Below are 24,729 nucleotides of genomic sequence, written 5' to 3' on the forward strand. Positions count from 1 at the left end.
TGAGGACAGACTTACGATGGCCGTATATAATTGGACCATCATTGCCTGTGGCAGATTGTGTTTCCTCGGCTGCCGCAGGAAGTACACTCTCTGTTGGGCCTTTTTGACTATGGAGTCGATGGTGCCCCCCCTTTAAGGTCCTTGGAAATGATGGTTCCAAGGAACTTAAAAGACCTCACAGATGTGATTGTGATGTTGTTGACGGTGTCCATTTTTATTTCTTCGCCTCCATTCCTATGTTTGCTAACTTCCTCCAAAGCTGTCATACATCACGGAAACAGCCCCTTGGCCTATCATGTCCATGTCGACAAGATGTCCATCTAAGCTAGTCCCAATTGTCCGAGCCTGTACAAACTCTCGCTTTAACTCGGGCACGAGTCCCGGCATCTTAATGGTGTTTTCCCATCAGCAAAACTATACACAACTATCTTTTTCCAAGAGAGTGACATGATACTGAGCTTGACTCACTACCTTCCTTCTAGCCTTCTACACTATCTCTAAACTGTCTAACGTTTTTTAGTTCAGTTTGGAGATAAAGCACGGAAACAGGCCCTTCGGCCTACCGAGTCCACGCCGACCAGCGATCCCCGCACATTAACACCATCCTACACACACTAGGGACAATTTACAAGCCATTCAATCATGGTTCATCTATCTCACCCTCCTAACCCCATTCTCCTGCCCTCTCCCCATAACCTCTGACACCCGTACTAATCAAGAATCTTATCTATCTCTGCCTTAAATATATCCACTGACTTGGCATCCACTGCCTTCTGTGGCAAAGAATTCCACAGATTCACCACCCATTGAATGCATTTGACTGCCTTTTTGAGGCAGAGCCTTCAATAGATCCCTTTAATGGTGGGGAGGTCAGTATCCATGATGGACAGGGTAGTGTCCACCACTTTTTGCAGTCTCCTTGGCTCCTGGGCATTTGAATAGCCGAGCCAGGCAGAGATGCAACCAGTCAATGTGCTCTCTACCCTACACCTGTAGAATTTCAAGGGAGCATTCATCAACATACCACACTTCCTCAATCTTACTAACAAATAGAAGATTGAGGGGGGATCTTATAGAAACTTACAAAATTCTTAAGGGGTTGGACAGGCTAGATGCATGAAGATTGTTCCCGATGTTGGGGAAGTCCAGAACAAGGGGTCACAGTTTAAGGATAAGGGGGAAGTCTTTTAGGGCCAAGATGAGAAGAACATTTTTCACAGAGAGTGGTGAATCTCTGGAATTCTCACCCACAGAAGGTAGTTGAAGCCAGTTCATTGGCTATATTTAAGAGGGAGTTAAATGTGGCCCTTGTGGCTAAGGGGATCAGGGGGTATGGAGAGAAGGCAGGTACGGGATACTGAGTTGGATGATCAGCCATGATCATATTGAATGGCGGTGCAGGCTCGAAGGGCCGAATGGCCTACTCCTGCACCTATTTTCTATGTTTCTATGTTCTATGTTTCTATGTTTCTTTATGATTTTGCTGTCTTTATGATAGCATCAATGTGCTGGGTCCAGGATAGATCATTGGAAAGATACACACACCCAGGAACATGAAGTTGTTGACTCTACCCACTGCTGCCCTGTCGATGAAGACAGGTTTGCGGATCCTTGGCTTCTAAATTCAACGATCAGCTCCTTGATCTTGCTGATGTTGTTCTGGCACCATTCAATCAGATTATCAATCTCCCTCATACTCCAACACTGTTAGAGAATTTATAGATGGCGTTGGAACTGTGTCTGGCTGCACAGTCATGAGTCTAGAGTGAGTAGAGCAAGGGACTGAGCACACAGCATTGAGGTGCTCCTGTGCTGATGGTTATCAAGGAGAAAGTGTTGTTGCCGCTTCATACTGATTGTGGTTTGTTATTGAGGAAGTCAAAGGTCTAGTTGCAAAGGGATGCACAGAAACTCCGTTCCCTGAACTTGGTGGGGGTGATGGTTTTGAACTGAACTGTAATAGAAGAACAACAGCTTGACACACATTTTCTTATTATCCAATTGTTCTGGTGCAGAGTGGAGAGCCAGCGAGATCGCATCTCCCAATGATCTATTGTGGTAGTAGCTGCATTGTGGGTTCAGGCTCTTGCTAAGTCAGGAGCTGACAGGTGCCTTAGCCGACCTCTCAAAGCACTTCATCACCACGGACATTAGCGCCGTCGGACAGTCATCTTTGAGGCATGCCATGTTACTCTTGAGCACCAGTATTATTGAAGAAAGATACAAAATGTTGGAGCAACTCAGCGGGACAGGAAGCATCTCTGGAGAGAAAGAATGGGCGACATTTCGGGTAGAAGGGTCTCGACCCAAAACGTCACCCATTCATCTCCAGAGATGCTGCCTGACCCGCTTTGTTACTCCAACATTTTGTGTGTATATCTTTGGTGTAAATCAGCATCTGCAGTTCTTTCCTACCAATATTATTGATGCCTTTTAGAGCCAGTGAGAACCTTGGACCTTAGCAATGAGAGATTGAAGATGTCCACAACAGCACCAGCCAGTCATTGCAGGTTTTGAGAACATTTGAGATTACAATGCCATCAGAGCTGTGAGGGCCTGAGAAGGCCCATTGGTGTTCTTCCTTTTTCAAGTGTGCATACAATGCATTGAGCTGCCCAGGTGGGATGTGTCGCTGTCATTTGAGCTGCCACTTGCTTTTGCCTTGTGGAAAGTAATGACGTACTAGCTCTGCCACTGCTGTAAACGTTTGTCTCAACCTCCACTTTGGAGCATAAGTGTCTCTTTGCCTGTCTGGTGGCCTTATTGAGGTTGTCCCTGGACTTCATATATGAACCTGCATTGCTAGACTAGAATGCCCAAGATCTGGTCCTTAGTAGATTGCGGACCTCCTGGTTCATCCAAGGCTTCTGGTTGGGCAACACTCGGATGATTTTGGTGGGAGCACACTCCTCTACTCATTTAATAATGGTCGGTAACAACTGGCATTTCCATTCAAGTCCGTTGCCAAGTCTTTGAACATCATGATTTTGTTACCTTCAGTCGTGACTATTCCAATGCACTACCGGCCTAACTTTCTCACATTACCTTTATGAAATTTCAGGTCAGCCAATACTCTGCTGGCCAAGCACTACCTTGCACCATTGGTTTACTCTTGGTTTTTCAAACCTACCTTGTTTTTTTAAATTATCATATTTGCTTTCAAATTCCTAACTGCACAAAATCTCTACAATCTTCAATTGTGCTTCTACTTCTGAGTCTTTTCCAAAATCTAATCAACAGTTACGATCGTCCTGAGCTCTGCAATTCACTCCCTGAATTTCTCTGTGTCATTGTCAATCTTCGTATCTTTAAGCTTGTTTCTCCTCGTACATCACCGTTACACTTTGACCCTTTCACCTTAAAGCTCTGGCCTCAAGTATTTAATATTTCCACCCTGGGGGAAAAAGGTTCTAACTGTCACCCCCAATATGTTCCCACCTCGTTCTGTCTACCGTGTTTATGCCTCTTGTACTCCCTCAAGATAAAACAAGAATGGAAGTATGACACGAAATGCTGGAGTAACTCAGTGGCTCAGGCAGCATCTTTGCAGAATAGGAATAGGTGACGTTTCGGGTCGAGACCCTTGATCAGAAAGAGTCTGATGAAGTGTCTCGTTCCGAAACGTCACCTATTCCTTTTCTCCAGAGATGCTGCCGGACCCGCTGAGTTACTCCAGCATTTTGTGTCTATCTTCGGAGTAAACCAGCTTCTGCAGTTCCTTCTTACACAAAGAATGGATGTACGTTGGTTACATTATTGGCATTGTCATTAGTAGTGATCCAGAGATGCAAGTTCCAACTCCACTGTGGCAATTTGGGAATTTAAATTAGGTTAAAAAAAATAATGTGGAATAAAAAGATAGCGATAGTTATGGTGCATAAGAGAGTATACATGCACTTCACTAATTTCCAATAGAAAAGAAAATCAGTTGAAAATCGGGACTTAGGGCAATATAGTTAGCATGATGATCTGCCTACCAAGCTGCACATTTTCACCAAACAGCCATGTTAAAATATAAATTGCTGGTGATCATCCATTATTGAGCTTGACTCGGTTTGGCTTCTTCAAGCTGAGGGTAGTCATCGGCAGAGGGGTCCTTCGTTAGTGCCAGGTTAAAATCCTTGAATTGCCTTTGTAACAACGCTGTGGAAAGTCCTCGAGAATTGCAGGGTTCATGAAGGTGCCTGGTTACCACCATTTCTGGGGTAATTGGAGATGGAGAAGCAAAGTGCTTCCTTGCTAGCAATGCCCACATCCTGTGATTGAATAAATCGAACTCAAACTCCATTTTGGTTATCCCACTGCAGATCATTTTATAACATTTTAATTATCTGTCCAGTGATTTCTTTAGACCTCCACTGTTTCAAGAGTTTTAACATTTAGCATTTGTATACTGATCTATTCCCAAGGTGAATGCTCCTTGTGGCGGTGCATAGGGACTTGGGATGCTTGTGCAGGATTCCCAAAAATTTTAACGCAGTTGAATTTGTAGTAAGGAAAGCAAATGCAATGGTAGCATTTATTTCAAGAGGGCAAGAATCCAAAAAACAGGAATGTAATGGTGAGGTTCTTTAAGGCGCTAGTAAGGCCGCATTTGGAATATTGTGAGTAATTTTGGGTACCATATCTGAGGAAGGATGTGCTGGCTCTGGAGTGGGTCCTGAGGAGGTTTACAAGAATGATCCCAGGAATGAATGGTTTAACATATGAGCGTTTGATGGCCTGTACTTGCTGGAGTCTAAAAGGATGAGGGGTACCTCACTGAAACATACAGAATAGTGAAAGGAGTGGATGTGGAGAGGATGTTCCACTAGTGGGTGAGTTTAGGACTCGAGGTCAAAGCCTCAGAATTAAAGGAGGTTCCTTTAGGAAGGAGATGAGGAGGAATCTCTTTAGTTAGAGGGTAGTGAATTTGAAATTCTTTGTCACAGAAGGCTGTGGAGGCCGTCAATAGTTAATTTTAAGGCAGAGATAGATAGATTCTTGATTCGAATGAGTGTCAGGGGTTATGGGGAGAAGTCAGGAGGATGAGGTTAGAAGGGAGAGATAGATCAGCCATGATTGAACGGCGTTGATTTGATGGGCCGAATGCCTAATTCTGCTCCTACCACTTATGCCCTTATGACCTTGCATTTGTCTACTTTGAAACCCATTTGCTACGGTTTGGATATTTGTTTCATCCATTAATTTGTTGATAACCCGCTTTGTATTGAATACCTTTTTTGAAATGAGACCTTTGGCTAAGGGTTTGTCTCGTAGATGAATGTACTTTGACGAAAGAAGTGAGTCTCTAGTTCCCTGGCCAATATTTGTACTCGATCAACCTCTCTAAAATAGATGGCCTGGTCATTATCCATCTCATTACTGTTGATGGGGTCGTGCTGTGAGTGAACATGGATGCTGTGTTTCCTATATTACTATAGTGCCTACACTTTAAAAGTACCAAATTGATTTTAAGTGCCATGGGACATCCTGAAGTTGTGAAAGGCATGATGTAATTTGTTTTAGAATAAAAGTTGGAAAGCTTTGAGGTAGGCAGTGTTGAGTGTGAGCCACATGGACTGGATGGTCCGTAGCTGTGGTCAGTTAGCTGAGTTAAGGCAAGGTTGTCATTGGCCTTTCCATCTGAGGCTGGGCAAGGGGAAAAGGGAAATCAGACAGATTCCTTTCGCCCTTCAACCCAACCACAGTGTAACTACAGGCCACTGGCCCTTCCTGGATAGTTTGTGTTGCCAGACAATTGAAGAGGACATGCTCAAGCTTGGTATGGGACCTCCTGGTTAAAACTTCTGCTTCACTCACTCTCTGTGTTTGCATATGAATGGAGGGCTCCTTCTGCCTGGACCTGTGGTTCAGCCAGATCAAGGCTCCAGCAGTATGACTGCTGCTGATCTGTCTCTGTGATATGTGGGGAAAGATGGAACTATCGAGCCACTGTTTTGGCACCAGCCAGTGTATATTTTGTTTAGTTTAGTTTAGAGATACAGCGTGGAAACAGGCCCTTCGGCCCACCGGGTCCGCTCCGACCAGCGATCCCAGCTATTGCGGATCAACACTATCGTACACCCACTAGGGACAATTTTTACATTGATACAAACCAATTAACCTACAAACCTGTACGTCTTTGGAGTATGGGAGGAGACCGAAGATCTCGGAGAAAACCCACGCAGGTCATGGGGAGAATGTACAAACTCCGTACAGACAGCACCTGTAGTCAGGATCGAACCTGGGTCCCCTGCGCTGTATTCGCTATGGCAGCAACTCTACTGCTGCGCCACCGTGATTGACCATTGCTAATTTAGGCCTTGATGTGAGGAGGAAAATGACTACATTGATACTAGAACTGGCAGATATCAGTTCACCAGAGAGACATGAGAACATAAGGTTGATTTTCATTCAGCAGTGTGCTTTAAAGGTCAATTTAATAGTGTTGAAAATTGTGAGGGATTGTAATGGAATGAATGGGGAGACAGTGATCCATAAGTTGTTCCATTGTTAACCATAGATTTATGGTATTGGCAAAGGAACAAGAGAAGAGTTGTTTTTACTCTCTTGAGTACACTGTGTGGAGGAGTGATGGAAGCAGACTCAATATTACGTGACAATGACCCGGCTGTTAAGGTACTAATCATGGTTAAACACACCATTGTGGAATTGACAGCCGTGTCTGGAGTATGTACGTTTGCAGGAAACATAAGAACTTGGTTGTTGTCAGTGATTCTTTGCTCCTTCAAAGGCTCTGCTGTTTTGCAGTTCTCTCCAACAAAATATCCACTGATTGTGAACCACTGCAAACTTCATATAAGCTGTTCTCATAGGAATCTACCATGAAAATGTTAATCTTTGTTTCATGGGGGGGGGGGGGGGGGGGGAGGGGATGGGGAGGGGATGGGGGGGGGGGGGGGGGGGGGGTGAGTAGCTATTGATGGTTTTACTCCCTTATAATACTTGGGAGCAGAAATCCACAACAGTATGGGGAGACAGTGCAGTGGTTAGAAATTAAAGAACTATTACAAATTCCATGATCTTGGATACACGTGGAATCGCAGCAATGTTGACAGATACTTTGTCATTTACAGGACGCTAAGGAAAATGTTGGGAAGACCGAAACCTGGAGAATCGGAGGATGATCTCCTACTGTTCCAGAAAAAGTTCCTAGCCACGGGAATATCTCCAGCTGCTAAAGTCATAAAGAAGGCAGACAAGAGGAAAGTGGAACCCAACAGTGCTGATGGAAGTCAGGCAGGCGAAGATTTAAGAGACGTGGTTACTTTGGAAGGTTAGGATTACTCTTTGCCCTTACTATAAGAGTGCTAGGTCTTGTGAGTGGGGTACGGTGTAAAGAGGATCTTTGTACCCCTCTTACTGGACTCTATATGGTATGAGGTATTGTTGATATCTAGCGATATCCCGCAGCTCCGCCCTTGCTCCCCCTGTCCCTCTTGTCCTCACCTTTCACCCCATCAGCCGGCGCATACAGCATCTAATCCCCCAACATTTTCGTCACCTCCAACGGGATCCCACTCTGGCCACATCTTCCCATCTCCACCCCTTTCTGCTTTCCACAGAGACCGTTCCCTCTGAAACTCCCTGGTCAACTCGTCCCTTCCCACCCAAAACCACCCCCTCCCCAGGTGCTTTCCCCTGCAACCACAGGAGATGCAACACCTGTCCCTTTACCTCCCCCCTCGACTCCATCCATGGACCCAAACAGTCTTTCCAGATGAGGCAGAGGTTCACTTGCACCTCCTCCAACCTCATCTACTGTATTCGCTGTTCCAGGTGTCAACTTCTCTACATCGGCGAGACCAAGCACAGGCTCAGCGATCATTTCGCTGAACACCTCCACTCAGTCCGTCTTAGAAACATAGAAACATAGAAATTAGGTGCAGGAGTAGGCCATTCGGCCCTTCGAGCCTGCACCGCCATTCAATATGATCATGGCTGATCATCCAACTCAGTATCCCGTACCTGCCTTCTCTCCATACCCTCTGATCCCCTTAGCCACAAGGGCCACATCTAACTCCCTCTTAAATATAGCCAATGAACTGGCCTCGACTACCCTCTGTGGCAGGGAGTTCCAGAGATTCACCACTCTCTGTGTGAAAAAAGTTCTTCTCATCTCGGTTTTAAAGGATTTCCCCCTTATCCTTAAGCTGTGACCCCTTGTCCTGGACTTCCCCAACATCGGGAGCAATCTTCCTTCCTGTCTTAACCTGCCTGATCTCCCGGTTGCTCAGCACTTCAACTCCCCCTCACATTCCCAATCTGACCTTTGTGTCCTGGGCCTTCTCCATTGTCAGAGTGAGGCCCAGCGCAAACTGGAGGAACAGCACCCCATATTTTGCTTGGGTAGTTTACACCCCAGCGGTATGAACATTGACCTCTCTAACTTCAGATAGCCCTTGCTTTCTCTTTCCATCCCCTCTCCCTTCCCAGTTCTCCCACTAGTCTTACTGTCTCCGACTACATTCTATCTTTGTCCCTTCCCCTGACATCAGTCTGAAGAAGGGTCTCGGCCCGAAACGTCACCCATTCCTTCTCTCCAGAGATGCTGCCTGTCCCGCTGAGTTACTCCAGCATTTTGTGTCTACCTTTGATTTAAGCCAGCATCTGCAGTTCTTTTCCTCACAGAAAATAGTATACATACAGTGTGATAAATACAGTGTTGACTGCAAAACAGCAGAATGGTGCAAATATTGTATTGCAATCTAAGTTGGTACAAGAAAATACTGAAGTTCGATATTGGAATAACCAAACGAGGTAGAGTTAATAGCAAGAGTACACGGCAGCACCTCTGGGAAGGTGTTCAGGTGTCTGATAGTAGATAGTTTTGGACTTTTAAGCTCCTATGTTTTCTTCCAGAAGGGACAAAAGGGAATGCCCAGAATGGTGGGCATCCTTGGCAATACTTCCAGCCTCACTTATGCAACATTCCGTGAAGATGGACTGGATGGAAGGAAGTGAGCCAGTGGTAGACGGAACTGACCACCACTCTCTTCACGATCAGACAGCCAAGGGCAGAGAAGTTGCCATTCCAGGCTGCGATGCATCCTGTCAGAATATTTTGTAGAATATCTGTAGAAGTTCAAGAGAATCCTTGGGAACATGCTGAAGAAATGCTTACTAGTAGCCTTACCCCATTACTCAAACCTCACGTCAAAAACCTTGACTCCGTATTGAAATTTGACAAACAAGTCAATGCCGTGGTAAAAGCTAGCTTCTTCCAGCTTTGGACGATAGCTAAAATAAAACCTTTCCTCCAATTTGACGACCTCGAAAAGATCATCCATTCATTTATCTCCTTCCGCCTCGATTACTGCTACTCCCTTTACACTGGCATCAGCCAATCATCCCTGTCCCGCCTGCAATTGGTCCAAAACGCCGCAGCGAGACTCCTGACGAGCACCTGAAAAAGGGACCACATCATCCCGATTCTGGCCTCTCTCCACTGGCTCCAAGTGTGGATCCGAATCAATTTCAAGCTCCTTCTTTTTGTTTACAAAACCCTTAACGGGCTTGCCCCCACCTACATCAAAAATCTGGTTACCCACTATACCACCTCCAGGTCCCTCAGATCGGCCGACTTGGGGTTACTGACCATCCCGCGGTCTAGGCATAAGCTCAGGGGCGACCGCGCTTTTGCGGTTGCAGCACCTAGACTATGGAACAGCATCCCTCTTCCCATCAGAACTGCCCCCTCCATCAACTTTTTAAAGTCTAGACTTAAAACTTATTTCTACTCTCAAGCCTTTCTTGAGATCCTCTGGGGGAGCGCTGTATGTATGTATGTATTTATGTATGTATTGTTGATCTATGTACCACTGTTTGTAGCACGTTAGTACCTGCACTAATGTAAAGCACTTTGGTCAACGAGAGCTGTTTTTAAATGTGCTATAGAAATAAAATTGACTTGACTTGACTTGACCAGTATGGTGGAGATGCGTGTTGGTCTAAATCCTCCACACAAGCTTCCTTGCACTCTATTTTTTCCACCTCACTCTAATATATCCTATTCTTTAGAAGATATTTAACTTCCATATTAATGTCAATAAGATGAGTATATATCTTATATTTGGGAAGGTTCCATCAAGTTCTGCCAAATGCCCATAGCTAAGAAGTGTTGACGTATTTTAATTCACCTCACGTCTATTTCCAAGGCATTGATTCTCTGCTTCTATCTTTCCTCCCTCAATCTTCCTTTAAGATACCTCGACAAAGATATTGGTTACTGAAATCTCCTCTATTTTATGTTGCCGTCAGTTTGCTCTTGTGCAGCACCTTTGTTTGCTTTTGCCTTGCATTGTGATCTCATTTCAGAAGTTCAATCCCTACCTTGGGAACTTGATGGTACACTGGTGTTACTCTGACACAATACCTTAGCTTAGATAAAGCATCCAACTGAAGCTTGGTTGAATATTCATTATCAATGAAGAAAAAGTATGTTTCTGGTGCCAAGCCCATTGGTTGACCCTCCACCAACGTTAACAAAAGAGACAAAATGCTGGAGTAACTGAGCAGGACAGGCAGCATCTCTGGAGAGAAGGAATGGGTGACGTTTTGGGTCGGGACCCTTCTTCAAAGAGATGAAATGGTTATTGTAACAGTCATTGTGGGATATTGCAGTTTTAAAATGACTATCTGTTATGTTCTAGCTCTTCCTGACCTTCCTCCACCATTAATGTCAGTCCCACCCAAGAAGTCCAAGGTTAAAGCAGAAAGAGTCAGATTCCAAGAGGATGATGGGGAGGAGCTGATGGATCTACAGGACACACACATCACAGCTGTCCTTTCCAAGATTATTGTAAGTTTCTGCCCATTATACAGTAAAACTCTGATCCACTATGTCCAATAGTTGGACAGTAATCCACTCCTTAAACTTGCCTGGTACACTGGGAATTTATTATAACGCTAGGTAACATCTGCAAAAAAATGAAATTAATGTGTGTTGGAGCATTTGATGAAATAACACTCAATAATCTGGAAAATCTATCTGTCTGGCATCATTAAAGTTCGGATCATGCCAGATGATCAGAGTTTATTGTGCATCTCTTCTGCTGGAATGCTTGCATCTCATCGTACATATAATGGTTTTGGATGGCTTTGGATCAATGGTTCAATGGTTCTTTATGATCACGTGTACTAAGGTATTGTGAAATTTTTGTTTGCATACGTAACAATGAGATTATTGCCACAGATAAGTACAATCCCTGGTTAAGTACAGAATGCAATGACACTGTCATCTGAGTCTATATGCAAGAGTTGCCAGGTTTGACGCCATTTCAAAGTCCCTGCTGCATCGGGCCATCTGACCCGTTGCAGCCATCGCCTCCATGCAGTGGCGGACTGGGTCTAAAAATATTGGTTGCCAGGAGACAAAGGGGGCCCACCCACAACTACAATGCTATCATTTAACACGGGCCCACTTGCCACCACTTCCATGCAGTCATCCCATGAGCCAGCATCCCTCTCCTTCCCCGGCTACCTTCAGCCTTTGTGCCGTGGGGGCACCTCCCACAGCCGAATTTGGGGACACAGAAGGAAAGACCCTTGGTTCTTTCTACTAGCCCTTCGTCCAGCAGCCGCTGCTGTCGCTGACTCCATCCACCCTCTTTGGCACATGGTCTTTGGGGGCAAGCAGGCACTAGGCTTGGCATCTTCACTCTCCTGGTTCCATGTGGGGCGAGCCAGTCTTGCCGTTGGGGTATGGCTGGTGTGGGCAAGTTGGGCCGAAGGGCCTGTTTCCACGATGTATCACTCTCTGACTTCTTAAAGTTTCACCAATTTATTTTATGTTATTGTCCTTCAGGAGAGAGATACGTCAGCGTGTCCTATAAACCCTCCGATATCGACAGGGCTTGCCTTCCCAAAGGTCTTCCACAGGTCGGAGATACAGAGCGAGGTAAATTATTGAATATTTCCTGGTTTTGCTTTGCAGATAAGAGTAACTGATGTTATACAGATAATCTCAAACTGGCACAAGAGCCTAAGATAGGGAAAAAACTCAAAAAAAAATCCAGAGGTATTATGCTGGTCTGGCAGCATCTGTAGAGAGAGGTGTATAAATAATAATGAGAGTCGATAGGGAAAAAAATAAGTATTTAATGTATTTTAAGATGGTACAAAAGCAGAGAAAGGGGTGGGAAGAAATTAGAAAAACTGAATGCTCAAAATACACAACATCACATAGTAGACATGGAAAGTGAATCTAAGTGAAAGTTTCAGGTTGGTAACCTTTCATTCGGACAAGGTCGTTGTCAGGGTGGAAGGCAGGTAAAATGACATGAGATGATGGAGCAAGGCAAATGGAATGAGAAATGACATGAAGTAAATGATGAGTCTAGGGAAGCTACAGATAGGAAACATAGAATCATTTATCAACTGTCGGGAAAAAAGATGGAAGTATTGTTTCAAATTATTGAATGATTTTAAGTTAAATACATTACCCACTTAAAAAGATATGGTGCTGTTCTTTGAACATATGATGTTCTTAATTTAAATAGCATAATAATGGCAAGATTTGGTGCTGCAATTAGCCTTTTAATTCTGAGGCCAGAGCTCTGATGCAGCCTAGTCTGTAAAAATACATGAGTTTGGGCAGTCGCCGTTCAGTTCTAATATGTATGATTCCACAATCTTAAAATCACCCCAGAATGACATATAATCTCCACTACTTACCCCAAATCAGACATATCTGAAGAAGGGTCTCAACCCAAAACGTCACCCTTTCCTTCTCTCCAGAGATGCTGCCTGCCCCGCTGAGTTACTCCAGTTTATTGTATCTATCTACAGTAACTAACTGTCCTTTAAAGATTTAGGCAGAAAGTATACTTATCTGTTTACCTGATACTTTGTACCTGTGACATCTATCGCACAATGGATAGAGCTCTTGCTTCAGAATCAAAAGATTCGGTATTCACGACCCATCCAGACAGTTCTACGGAAGGATTCCAGACCCTGTTTATCTCTCCAAAGGTGTTGGCTGGATTGTTAAGTGTTTCCAGGCATTTTCTGTTTTTATCCCAGTCCAGGTGGTTGCATAGAAGATCTGGATAATATCTCACTGTATTACTGAAGAGAGAACGATACTATTAGAGCTGTTGACGTTTTAATGGCAATGAACCCTAATTCCTGGATGATTGTTAAAGTCCAAATGGAATTGTTATTGATGCAAATAGTTTAGGAGGTCAGTGTAGTTGGACGAAGTGGTGCACAAATTGGCGACTAATGTTTAACACAAGAACAGTGAATGAAGGCTGAAAAGGATGCATCATTCACAGAAAAGTGGCCTGGGACACTATCTATTCTGTAATAGAGCCTATACTGCAATTTGCTTTCCGCAGTAGTCGTGTTCCTCCAATGAAATCAGAAGCTGTTTCATTTCATATATGCAACACAAAAAGTTTAGTTATAGAGTCATAGAGAGATACTACATGGAAACAAGCTCTTCAGCCCACAAGTCCATGCTGACCATCCATTTTCATATGAATCCTGTTATCGTCCACACATTCCCATCAACTCTTCCTAAATTCTAACACTCGCCTGCAGATGAGGGATACTTTACACTAGTCAATTAACCTACCAACCCCACACATCTTTGGGTTGTGGGAGGAAACCAGATCAGCTGGAGAAAATCTATGTGGTAGCAAGAAAGTGCAAACACCACATGGACAGCACCGGAGGTCAGGATTGAACCCAGATTGCTGGAGCTGCAAGGCAGCGACTCTCCCAGTAGTGCCACTGACGGCTGTTGATGGCTAGATTTTGTCCCTGAAATAAATGTTTACTCGGGTGATGTAAAAATTCTGGAGCATTTGGGGTGAACATTGTATGGAATGGACTCCATGATAGATAAAAGGAGAAGCAACCATAAAAATCTTTTCACAATTACATTTTTTGGTCTATCTGGATGATGTATTTGGATGGTCCAAGGTACTTTATTTCATTTTGCATGCCTTTCAATCATGCAAGGTGCATTTTTCTTTTCTTGCTGCAGTTGAAGCCAGTTTCAGGAAAGAAAAGTATCTTTGCCCAGAAACTTGAAGCAAAAAGAGCAGCCGAAGCATGTCAGGTGGCGTCTTCTGAACGTGGAATCAGCCCATTGATTATATGCACAGGGACGCAAAGGTCAGCTCAGTCTCGGGCAACAGAAACGTCGGAAAAGAAACACTCACCAGGTGAATAAATAGGAGAGTTTGCAGCAAAAGTTGCATTTTTCCCTCACCATGCACATGATGTTGTGTTGCTAGATTAACAGGATAGTGCGGGTGGTTCCTGTTCTTCCACGGAACTGCATGGTAGCCTGGTCTATACATGTCTAGAACATCTTTCCATTGTTTGGTCATCCATATGACTTTTAAGGCATGTCTTAAGCTGCACCAACAGGAGGGATAATGTCCCTGGTTAATGTTGGGCCACCAATATGTAGTAATGGGAATAAAAACAGAAGCTACTAGAACACTCAGCAGGTCAGGCAGCATCTGTGGAAAGAGAAACAGAGTCATTGTTTCATATTGCAGCTCCTTGGACAGAAAAGTTTCAATTGAGTTCTATTCTTCTCCCCACAGATACTGTTTGAACTGCTGAGAGTTTCCCATATTTTTATTTTATCGTTTTTATTTCAGATTTCCAGCATCTGCAGTTCTTTTAGTTTTTAATTTTAATTAAGTCAGGAGCAGGTTACCTCGTGAGTAATCTTCATATTACAAAACAGAATGAAGTCTGCTATCATTCCACCGTTTCAGATTTGTTTGCTAAATTCCACACCTTTTTTATGTCTTAAATTTTAATTTGCTTTATTGGCACACAGGTACAGATGTTGGGAGACCGACTTCAGGAGACAAGCTGGGTTTAGAAGGAGACCCTCAAGAAGCTCAGAAGATTCACGAAGAGAATTTAGCCAGACTGCAGGCCATGTCTAAAGAAGAGATTGAGGAAGAACGCAATAATCTCATGGGCCGGTTAGGTGAGGGATGGTGCCACTGCTGTCTGCATTCAGCAACCAGTTGCTGGCTTTCTTTATTAGTTTTTCTTCCTCCGGCTTCTGCTTTTCCTCCTGAGAACATCAAGGTAGCAAATTTAGTTTAGATTGGAGATACAGTGCGGAAACAGGCCTTTTGGCCCACTGAGTCCGTGCCCACCAGCGATCACTCCATACACTATCACTATCCTACATAGTAGGGACAATGTTACTACTTACCAAAGCTAATTAACCTACAAACTTGTGCATTTTTGGAGTGTGGGAGGAAACGAGCACCCAGAGAAAACCCAAGCAGTCACAGGGAGAATGTACAAACTTGGCTTCAATGTGCAGCTTGTTCCATATACACACCACCCTCTGTGTAGATAAAGTTGCTCTCCAATGTCCCTTTTAAATCTGTCCCATCATTTTAAACTTATGCTCTCTAGATTTGGACTCCTGGAACCCAGGGAAATAGGTTATTCATCTTATCTGTACCCCTCATTATTTTATAAATCTTTATACAAGGTTACCCTCAGCCTCCTATGCTTCAGGGGAGAAAAGCCGCAGCCTATCCAGCCTCTCTTTATAACTCAAATTTACCAGACCTGGTGATATCCTTGTAAATCAGAACTGTACACAATATTTCAAATCTAACATAATATAGCTGTAACATAATGTCCCAACTGTAGTCAGTGTATTGACCAATGGAGGCAAGAGTGCCAGATGCCTTCTTCACCAGTCTGTCTCTCCTTTGTCGTCGCTTTCATGGAACTATGTTTCTGTATCCTGAGGACTCTGTGTTCTACAACACTCCCCGGCACTCTATCATTTACTGTGTAAGTTGTGCCTTGGTTTGTCTTACCAAAATGGAACACCTCGCATTTATCTGAATTAAATTCCACCGGCCACTGGCTCCGTTGATCAACATCCCATTGTAATCTTAGGCGACTTTCTTCACTGTCCATTTTACTGCCGATTTTAGAGTCACCTGCAAGCTTACTAAAGTTTCCATCTACATACACATCAAAATTGTTAACATAAATAATGTACAACAGGGGATCCAGCACTGATTTTGTGGCACACCACTTACTACAGGCCTCCAGTGTGAGAAATAAGTCTCTACCAGCACCCCCTATTCTCATGGTTTATATTTTGTACCTAGTTGGCCAGCTCACCCTGAATCTCATATGACCAACCTTCAAGACCAGCCTGCCATGCAGTACCTTGTCAAAGGCCATGCTATAATCTGTGATGGCAATGTCTCCTGCATCGGCCTTATCAATCTTCTTGGTCACCTCTTTTTTTTTAAAAAGACGCGGCCAAATTTGTGACACATGACTTCACATACTGTACATGCTGGCTATTCCTAATCAATCCTTGCCTTTTCAAATGCATGTAGATCCAGCCTCCGAGAATTGAAAGATAGTAAGTGCAAGTTGCATTTGCGAGATGCCTTAACAAATGTGAACAACTTTAAACAGTGATTTAAAAAAAAATAATCTTGGGTGATTTGTACGGTAATGTTTCTAAGTGTCTCAAACCAGAGTGAAATGTGTGTTAGTTACTTTTTAACAATAGCGATTGCTGACGGAGGTTGTTCCAGCCAATGGAATATTTTTTGAATACTTTTTATTCATTTTGGAGATTCAGGATTTTTTTTTTTGGCAAAGCCAGCACTTATTGCCTATCCCTAATTACCCTTGAGGAGGTTTAGGTGAGCTGTATTCTTGAACTGCTGCAGTCCTTCTGGTGAAGGTACTCCGACAGTGCTGTTGGGTAGCGTACTCCAGGATTTGGATCTAACAGTGATGAAGAACAGTGATTTTTTCCCCCAAGGGGATGGTGTTTAACTTGGGATGTGGGGAGGATCTGTCGATGGTTCTGATGCTCCCGTGTGCCTGCCATTCCTGTTTGGTAGAGATCGTAAATTTGAATGGTGGTATCAGGTGAATAACTTTATTCTGCAGGTGGTGCTGGTAGTGCAGGGAATGAATGTTTTGTGTATTGGGTGAGTTACCAGTCAAGCAGGCTGCTTTGTTGAACTTGAGTGTCGCTGGATATGCACTCATCTTGGAGAGCAATCCATCATGCTCTTGACTTTGGACTTTAGAGATAGAGCATGGAAACAAGTCCTCCGGTCCTTGAGTCTTTGCTGACCAGTGTTCACTTCCGTACACTAGCACTATCCTACAACTAGGGACAATTTCCAACTTTTACCAAAGCCAATTAATCTACAAACCTGTACTTCTTTGGAGTGAGGGAGAAAACCGGAGCACCTAGAGGGAACACATACGGTCATAGGGACAACGTATAGACAGCACCCTTGGTCAGGAACCCGGGTCTCTGGAATTGTAAGGCAGCAACTTTACCGCCGTGCCCCTGTGCTGCCTTTGTGCCTCTTACAGATGGTGGAAAGGCTTTGAGGTGTCAAACAGTGAGTGCCTCACCACAGCTTGCCCAATCTCTGACCTGATTTTGTTGTCACCGTATTCATGCAGCTCGTCCATTGGAGTTGCCGGCCTCCGGATATTGATTGTGGGGGGGTCTTGATAGTTGTTTATTGTCAAGAGGAGGTGCTTAGGCTATCTCTCGTTGGAGATTGTCATTGACTAGCATGAGTGGTGCGAAAGTTATTTGTCACTGATCAGTCCCTGCCTGAGTGTTGTCTAGGTCTTGTTGCATGCAGGTGTGGATTACTTCATTTGCTGAGGAGTTGTGAATGGAATTGAGCATTGTGCAGTCATCAGCAACTTCCTCACTTGATCATTTGTGATGGAAGAGAGTTAGTTGAAGAAGCAGCTGAAGATGGTTGGGTGTGGGATACTGTACTTCATGAACCCTCGCAACTATGACCTGCCGCTCGGATGATTGATCTTCAACAACTATCTTTTTATATGAATTATGACTCTACTGCTGTCCTGGTAGTATTTGAACTTGGATGTCCACATTGTTCACCCATATCTTGATTACTAGTCCAGTCATTTAAATGTAGCACCAGCACCGTCATCACTATTGTAATTTCAGGAAAGAGCAGCTAATTTGCACACAGCAAGGTTCCAGAAACAGTAATGAGATTACAACAAGATAATTTATTTTTAGGCAGAACGGCAGAGAAAAGGCTTCCTCAAACATTGTCAGAGGAATAGACGAGGATTGCAGTTTAATAACGTTTGTCTGAAAGATAGTCATAGATCTGTACAGTATGGAAACAGGCCCTTTGGCCCATCTTCTCAATGCTGACCAGGTTGGCATATTGGGCTAGTCACATTTTTTTTTCTGTATAGGCCCATAGTCCTCTAAACCATTTCCATCATTATATCTGTCCAAATATATTTTAAATGTCATAAAGTTATCCACTTCTATAACTCCCTCTAGCAGCTCTTCCTCTTCTAGATATGGACCAGCCTCTGAGTGAAAAAATTGCCAGATTTTTCATAAATCTCTGCTTAATCACCTTAAACCTTTGTGCTCTAATTTTAGAACCCTCTACTCTGGGGAAAAAAACTGTGAGCGTTCACTTTAATCATACACCTCGTGATCCAGTACACCTCAACAAGGTCACCCCTTACTCTCGTGCTCCTAAGAAAAAAGTCCTAGTGTGTCCAACCTCTCCCTATAACTCAAGCCGAGGCGAATCTCTTCTCCACCCTTTCCAACTTAATGAAATTTTTCCTGCAACTAGGGGGCCAGAATTGCACACAGTACTCCAAGTGTGGTCTCACCAATGACCCTTGTTGAGGTGTACAGCTGCATCATGATGCCCCAACCTTTGTACTCGATGCCCTTCCCAATGAAGGCAAGCATGCTAAAAGCAGCCTTCACCACACTGTCCACCTAATTTGCCACTTGTAAGGAACCGTGTACCTGTACTTCCAGATCTCTCAGTTCTACAACATTCTTAGTGGGTTATACCTTCCGTTGACACCTCTGACAGTATAGGATTCACCCAGTATTGTGCCAAGTGGCAGCTTGGATAATGTGCTCAAGCTGTGCACGAAGGCTTGATTAAAGGGCCTGTCCCACTTGGCGATTTTTCTGGCGACTGCCGGCGTCATATCAGTGTTGCCAAAAGATTTTGAACATTTCAAAATCCAGCGACGACAAAAAAAATGTTGCGACACTTGAAAAAACGCCGCACGTCATACGTCATCACGCCGCGTCACCGCCGCATCACACCGCACATTTTTCAGTGACCTGATACGTCAGTCAATGATGCCGGCAGTCGTCGAAAAAATCGCCAAGTGGGACAGGCCCCATAGAGGCAAGGCTGCTGCAGTGAAATGCATGGTATTTGTTCACTTGCAATAGTGATATCTAATCACAGCTGAGTGGAAGCTTCCATCAATTACTTTTGGATATAACATTTGGATTGTGCCCAGGTTACTTTGCATACAAGGATGTTGATGTGGTTCAAATACCTTACTCTTAAATTTGCATTGTTTTGTGAAAGCTGACTACTACTCAAGGCCTGTGAAGGAACATTTTAGACTGATTGGGATGTTTCTTAGATATTTGTTTGAGGATTTCAAGTCTCTATTTACAAAATGTCAATCCAGTAAAAGTTGAAATGTACTCTTAGTTTTCTCAGAGTTTTTTTAATAAAATGTAGCAATGCTCATAGTTGATAAATTCTAGGATTTAGAAAATGTGTCACATGGTGTTGCAAATCCATAGATGGGCTGTGTGTGGTGTTGAGAACTGGTCTAGTGATGAAGAGTGCAGGTTGATGATGGAACCAAGGATATGCATTATAGATTGGTGACATATATTGATTGCTGGAATTGGACACTGGTGAGATGTTATTTTGGATGCATTTTGCAGGCTGATGCAATTTATTAATTGACATGTACATTTTCACAACTACATCGATGGGCCTTGTCTATTAATATGTTGTTATTACTGAGCTTTAGCACAATGGTAGAAATCTTCAGATTTAAGATTGATCCAATTAAGATTGGCTTCAGATTGATTAAATTTTAGGTGATGCTTTTACAAAATTTAACAATAGTTAGTTCTTCCCACCAAGTATGTTAACACTTTTTTTTCTCTTTCTGCCAACCATTTCCCAACCCCCTTCCAATTTCCTTTTTAACTAGACCCGAGTTTGATTGCTTTTCTAAAGTCAAGAAGATCAGGGAAAAGCTACAGTGAAGCCTCCAGCAATAAAACCAAGGCACAAGAAGCAGAAAACAATGATGAGGATAAGCAAAGGGATTCTCGCCTCGAGGCCGAACTACAGTCCAACTCTCCCAACGATGATCCGATGGATCAACAATGTAAAGGTAAGAAACTCAGCATGAAAGATGTAATGGCAGTGGTCAAAGTCATAAGAGTTCTTTCCAATGAAGACGTTGTTTTATCTGGCCGAGAGGTTGGAAACCAGCAAATACTTTCAAGGTTATTGGGACTGCAGCCAGAAAAATGAGAATTTATTTCTGTAGCAAGTCAATTAGATTTATAATTGCTTCCTGATAAAGTGGAATAAACAAGTTCAGTGGGTCATTTTCAAAAAGGGTCCAGATAAATACTTGGAGCAAATTTCAATGCTATATAAGGAGAGAAGTTGGTGAGTGGTGAAGTTATGCAAATAGTTGCTTAGCTCTATGTGCTGCCTTGGGCTTGCAGGTCTGGTTGATTTCATTCTGAGTTGAAAGTATTGGAGCAAAAGAGATCAGTTAGAATTTAGTTGAAATCCCCTCATAGTCTCTTTTCTTTACCTGAAAACATCTGTTCAACACCATCCTGATGGGCACATCTCTTCTTCGTTCACACCATAGGATGTGATAGCTTTCTCTACTGGACTACAAGCTGCAGAATTCCCTATATCAACCCCCTGCTTCTCCACATCTTTAAACGCCACGCTGGTAGTGCCTGTCAAGCAGACTTTCCAGACTATTGAATGCTTCTCTCATGAATACCCAAATGCACTTTAACTTGACTTTTACATTCGGTTGAGTGCCTGTTTCTATATCTGTAGAGGAACACCTTACAGATCTCCCTCTCCCTCTCTCTGCAGTTCATTACATTTTTGTCCATCCTTTCCTAACAAGCAATATTACATTTGCTCTCTAAGTTTGCTGGACAGTGATCAAAGTAATGATAAAAGTTGCAGCTAATGCATCACTATGGGTAGCCGTAGAGTTGGAGCGGCAGAGGTGGTGCAGCAGTATAGTTGCTGTCTTACTGCGAATGCAGTACTGGAGACCCGGGTTCGACCCCGACTACGGGTGCTGTCTGTATGGAGTTTGTACGTTCTCCCCGTGACCTGCGTGGGTTTCCTCCGAGATCTTCGGTTTCCTCCCACACTCCAAAGACGTACAGGTTTGTTGGTTAATTGGCTTGGTAAATGTAAAATTTTCCTCGTGAGTGTAGGATAGTGTTAATATGCGAGGATCGCTGGTCGGCGCGGACCTGGTGGGCCGAAGTGCCTGTTTCCGCGCTGTATCTCAAAACTAAACTAAACTATCTTTGCAGTTGCTTAATTTAGAATCTCGGTATGCAGGTTATGTTCCAGAAGATTTTAGTCATAGTCCCTTCAATTTCTCCAGTTTTCTCTGTACTGTTATAAATTACATCAAAGGCCTTCTCTGTCCATAGACCAGTTCCCCTCCATTTATGGTACTTTTATTCACATGAGTCTTATGATTAAAAGTGATTTTGTCTATGGAGCTACGTGGTGTGAGAAGCAGAGTGAAGGCAGACTCTCAAAGCTTCTGCTCATCTGATTTGCACTCAAGGTATCAGGGCCTCACCATGTCCGGCACTGTAGTCCAAACTTCTGCTAATTTCCCAGCACTTAGGCCTGGAAACCTGCCTGCTGGGCCTGGGGAGTGCAGTGGGGCCCATTGGGTGTAATGGGAGATAAACAGTTGCTGGGAGGAGAAGAATAAGTAAAGCTTGTTTTCTTCTTGTGATTTAAATCCGTTTAATTATTGTAATTGTTTCCTGTTATTTTGAGGTGTTTATATTTTTGTTCAGGGATAATATGTTTAACTTTGAGGAATATCAGAAAGTTTATGGATGTCAGATATTCATAAAATCCCTGCTCACATTGAATGCCTCTGACTTCTTTGGCAGCCACGAAGACATTGGCTGGGTTCAGTCAGCTGTCAAAGAAATTCAGCGGATGGAGGGTGCAAATGGTGATTGGAAGGCCTCTGTGCTGCATTGGGCCTTGCCAGTCAACTGGTGGGTGTCATCCCACTGAGAGATTGTGCTTGGAGGCCTGTTAGCAGAGCAAGTGACAGGCTCGCTGTGGGCCATTCATTGTGAATATAGATTAAAAAAAAAACAATGTTTGGTACCGGGGCCACCTTTTATTCTCTGTTATCTTTTCTACTTTCTTTGTCAGGGTCTTTCATTTAATTTGGTTTCTCAGGGTGGCAAATTGGTGTGACCCTGACCTCGGTTGCCATCTGTATGGATTTTGAATGTTTCCTCCTGTTACTGTGTGTGTTTCCTGTGAATGTTCTGATTCCCTCCAACATCACAAAGATCTGTTAATTCTCCAGTTGGTGGGCATGTGTGAGAGAATAAATTGCAGGATTTCAGAGAACTAAAAAGAATAAAGCGACTGATAGGGGCTAGTACAGATCTGATGGGCGAAATGGTCTCCTGATGGGGAAGTTTCTTTTTGGCAAATTTTTAAATTTCTTTACTGCAGCTAATATGAGCCTCATTTTTACATGGTTGGGTTTATTTGATCCAGTTTCCGACTAATCTGTATCCCTTTTGAATTGTAGAAAAAATGTAACCATATTAATTTCCCCAGAGGATGATTTACTGTGAGATTACTAATCGACCATGTTTTTTTTACATATGGTATGGTTTTACAGAGCCTGTTCTTCAGTTCCCTGACTTACTGTTCCAGAAAACTGTCCCCAATGCATTCTATGAACCAACCCACCAAATAAATTTGGGTCTTCATTCCCTTCTTATGCGTATATCAGCGTCCTTTTTTACAATTTAAGGTTTCCTGGTAACTTTTACAATAACAAGTCTTTTCATATAAATGACCTTCCTCAGCAATTTTAAACTGCTCCGCCAATTTAGAGATGATAGCTTTTACCCTTTGCATTTATAAATAAAATAGGTTCCATCTAACAGCCCATTTTATTTACAATTTTCAGCTATTTATCTTAAGCACGTGAGCCCATCTGAATGCTTTCAGTTGTATGATGGTTCAGCTCTGCCCTTCAAGGGCATAATACTGAATCTACTTATGAATAGGGCTGCACAGGAAAGATAAGATTAGAATGACAAAGAAATAAGACCTTATTCTGCAGAGATACAACCTTCTGCCCTTACTGTAATCTTGCTATTCTGCAAGACTCTCCAAAAGCTTTCACGTGAAATAAAAAGAAAATTGCAAGCCTGCAATGGCTGCAGTGCTTTGCCAGCATTTTCTATGACTCCAGCAACATCTGTGGAAAAGAAAATATTAGTGTTTTCATAAGGAATCCTTAAAGGTAACTGGAACTTCAGATGTTGGGGAAGTCCAGGACAAGGGGTCACAGCTTAAGGACAAGGGGGAAATCCTTTAAGACCGAGATGAGAAAAACATTTTTCACACAGAGAGTGGTGAATCTCTGGAACTCTCTGCCACAGAAGGTAGTTGAGGCCAGTTCATTGGCTATATTTAAGAGGGAGTTAGATGTGGCCATTGTGGCTAAAGGGATCAGGGGGTATGGAGAGAAGGCAGGTACAGGATACTGAGTTGGATGATCATCCATGATCATATTGAATGGCGGTGCAGGCTTGAAGGGCCGAATGGCCTACTCCTGCACCTATTTTCTATGTATCTATGTAACTGAATAAAATGTCCAGCACTGAAATGTTAACCTGGTTCTTTTCATACATACAAAACTTGCTTGATATCTATGTGTGGGAAGGAATTGCAGATGTTGGTTTACACCAAAGATAGATAGAAAATGCTGGAGTAACTCAGTGGGACAGGCAGCATCTCTGTGTTACTCCAGCATTTTGTGTCCATCTTCTTGCTTGATATCTATCCCATTCAAGTGATCATGTTGAAACTCCATAAACACAAGCACATGTAAAACTCGACTGTCATCGCACCAACCCGTGTCATGTTCATCCATCACTCTATTGACCTGTATATTAACCTCGAATCTAAAGTTCTCGACTGTACGCTCATATCCCTCCATGTTTCCTCCCTGCGTAACTGAGCCACTTTAGAGCTCTGGCCCTGTTCTTTCGCTTCTGGCATCTATCTCAATCTCAATTTTCATTGATTTATCATTGCATTCAGCTTCTCTTTCTCTTTCTCTTCACCCCTTCTGTTTTTAACCCCTTTCCTCACTTTTTACATATATTTTATTTTTACCTCTTTACCCTCTTTATCCCCTTGACCCCCCCTCCAGCCTCCTTTGTCTTCACCCACTTGCTCCTGCCAGGTGACCTTTTCTATCTGACCCTCCCCACCCTTTTGATCATCACTCGCTCACTATCACTCTCACACACTTTCTTTCTCTGTCTCTCGCTCTCGCTCTCTCACACTCTCGCTCTCACACTGTCCTCTCTCTTCCTCTTTTCTATCCTTCCTCTTTCCCTCTCCTCCATTCTCTCTCCTTCTTTCTCCTACTCCCCTTCCTTTCCCTCTCTTCCTTCTCTCTCTCTCTCCCCTCTCTCTCTCTCTCTCCCCCTCTCTCTCCCTCCTCTCCCCCTTCCCCCCTCTCCCTCCCCCCCCCCCCCCCCTCTCTCCCCTCCCCCTCCCCCTCTCTCTCCCCTCTCTCCCCTCTCCCTGC

The 24,729-nt window shown here is 43.5% G+C and overlaps 1 protein-coding gene across 3 annotated transcripts in view; it reads left to right on the forward strand.

Annotated features, from left to right (window-relative positions):
• rpap1 (RNA polymerase II associated protein 1) overlaps positions 1-24,729 on the forward strand; it is a 107,322-nt gene that overhangs the window by 2,934 nt on the left and 79,659 nt on the right. The window contains exons 1-7 of one of the 3 annotated variants that reach the window (XM_033026771.1): positions 374-377; positions 7,080-7,279; positions 10,656-10,804; positions 11,810-11,902; positions 13,994-14,177; positions 14,810-14,965; positions 20,059-20,244. In XM_033026771.1, coding sequence (XP_032882662.1) covers positions 7,093-7,279; positions 10,656-10,804; positions 11,810-11,902; positions 13,994-14,177; positions 14,810-14,965; positions 20,059-20,244 — 955 coding nt within the window. In that variant the 5' untranslated portion in view covers positions 374-377; positions 7,080-7,092. Of the gene's footprint in view, positions 1-373; positions 378-7,079; positions 7,280-10,655; positions 10,805-11,809; positions 11,903-13,993; positions 14,178-14,809; positions 14,966-20,058; positions 20,245-24,729 lie in introns of those variants that run through there. The other 2 variants (XM_033026772.1, XM_033026770.1) reach the window with 2 other exon arrangements.

This window comes from Amblyraja radiata, chromosome 9 (assembly GCF_010909765.2).
Source record: "Amblyraja radiata isolate CabotCenter1 chromosome 9, sAmbRad1.1.pri, whole genome shotgun sequence".
Classification (NCBI taxonomy): Eukaryota; Metazoa; Chordata; class Chondrichthyes; order Rajiformes; family Rajidae; genus Amblyraja; species Amblyraja radiata.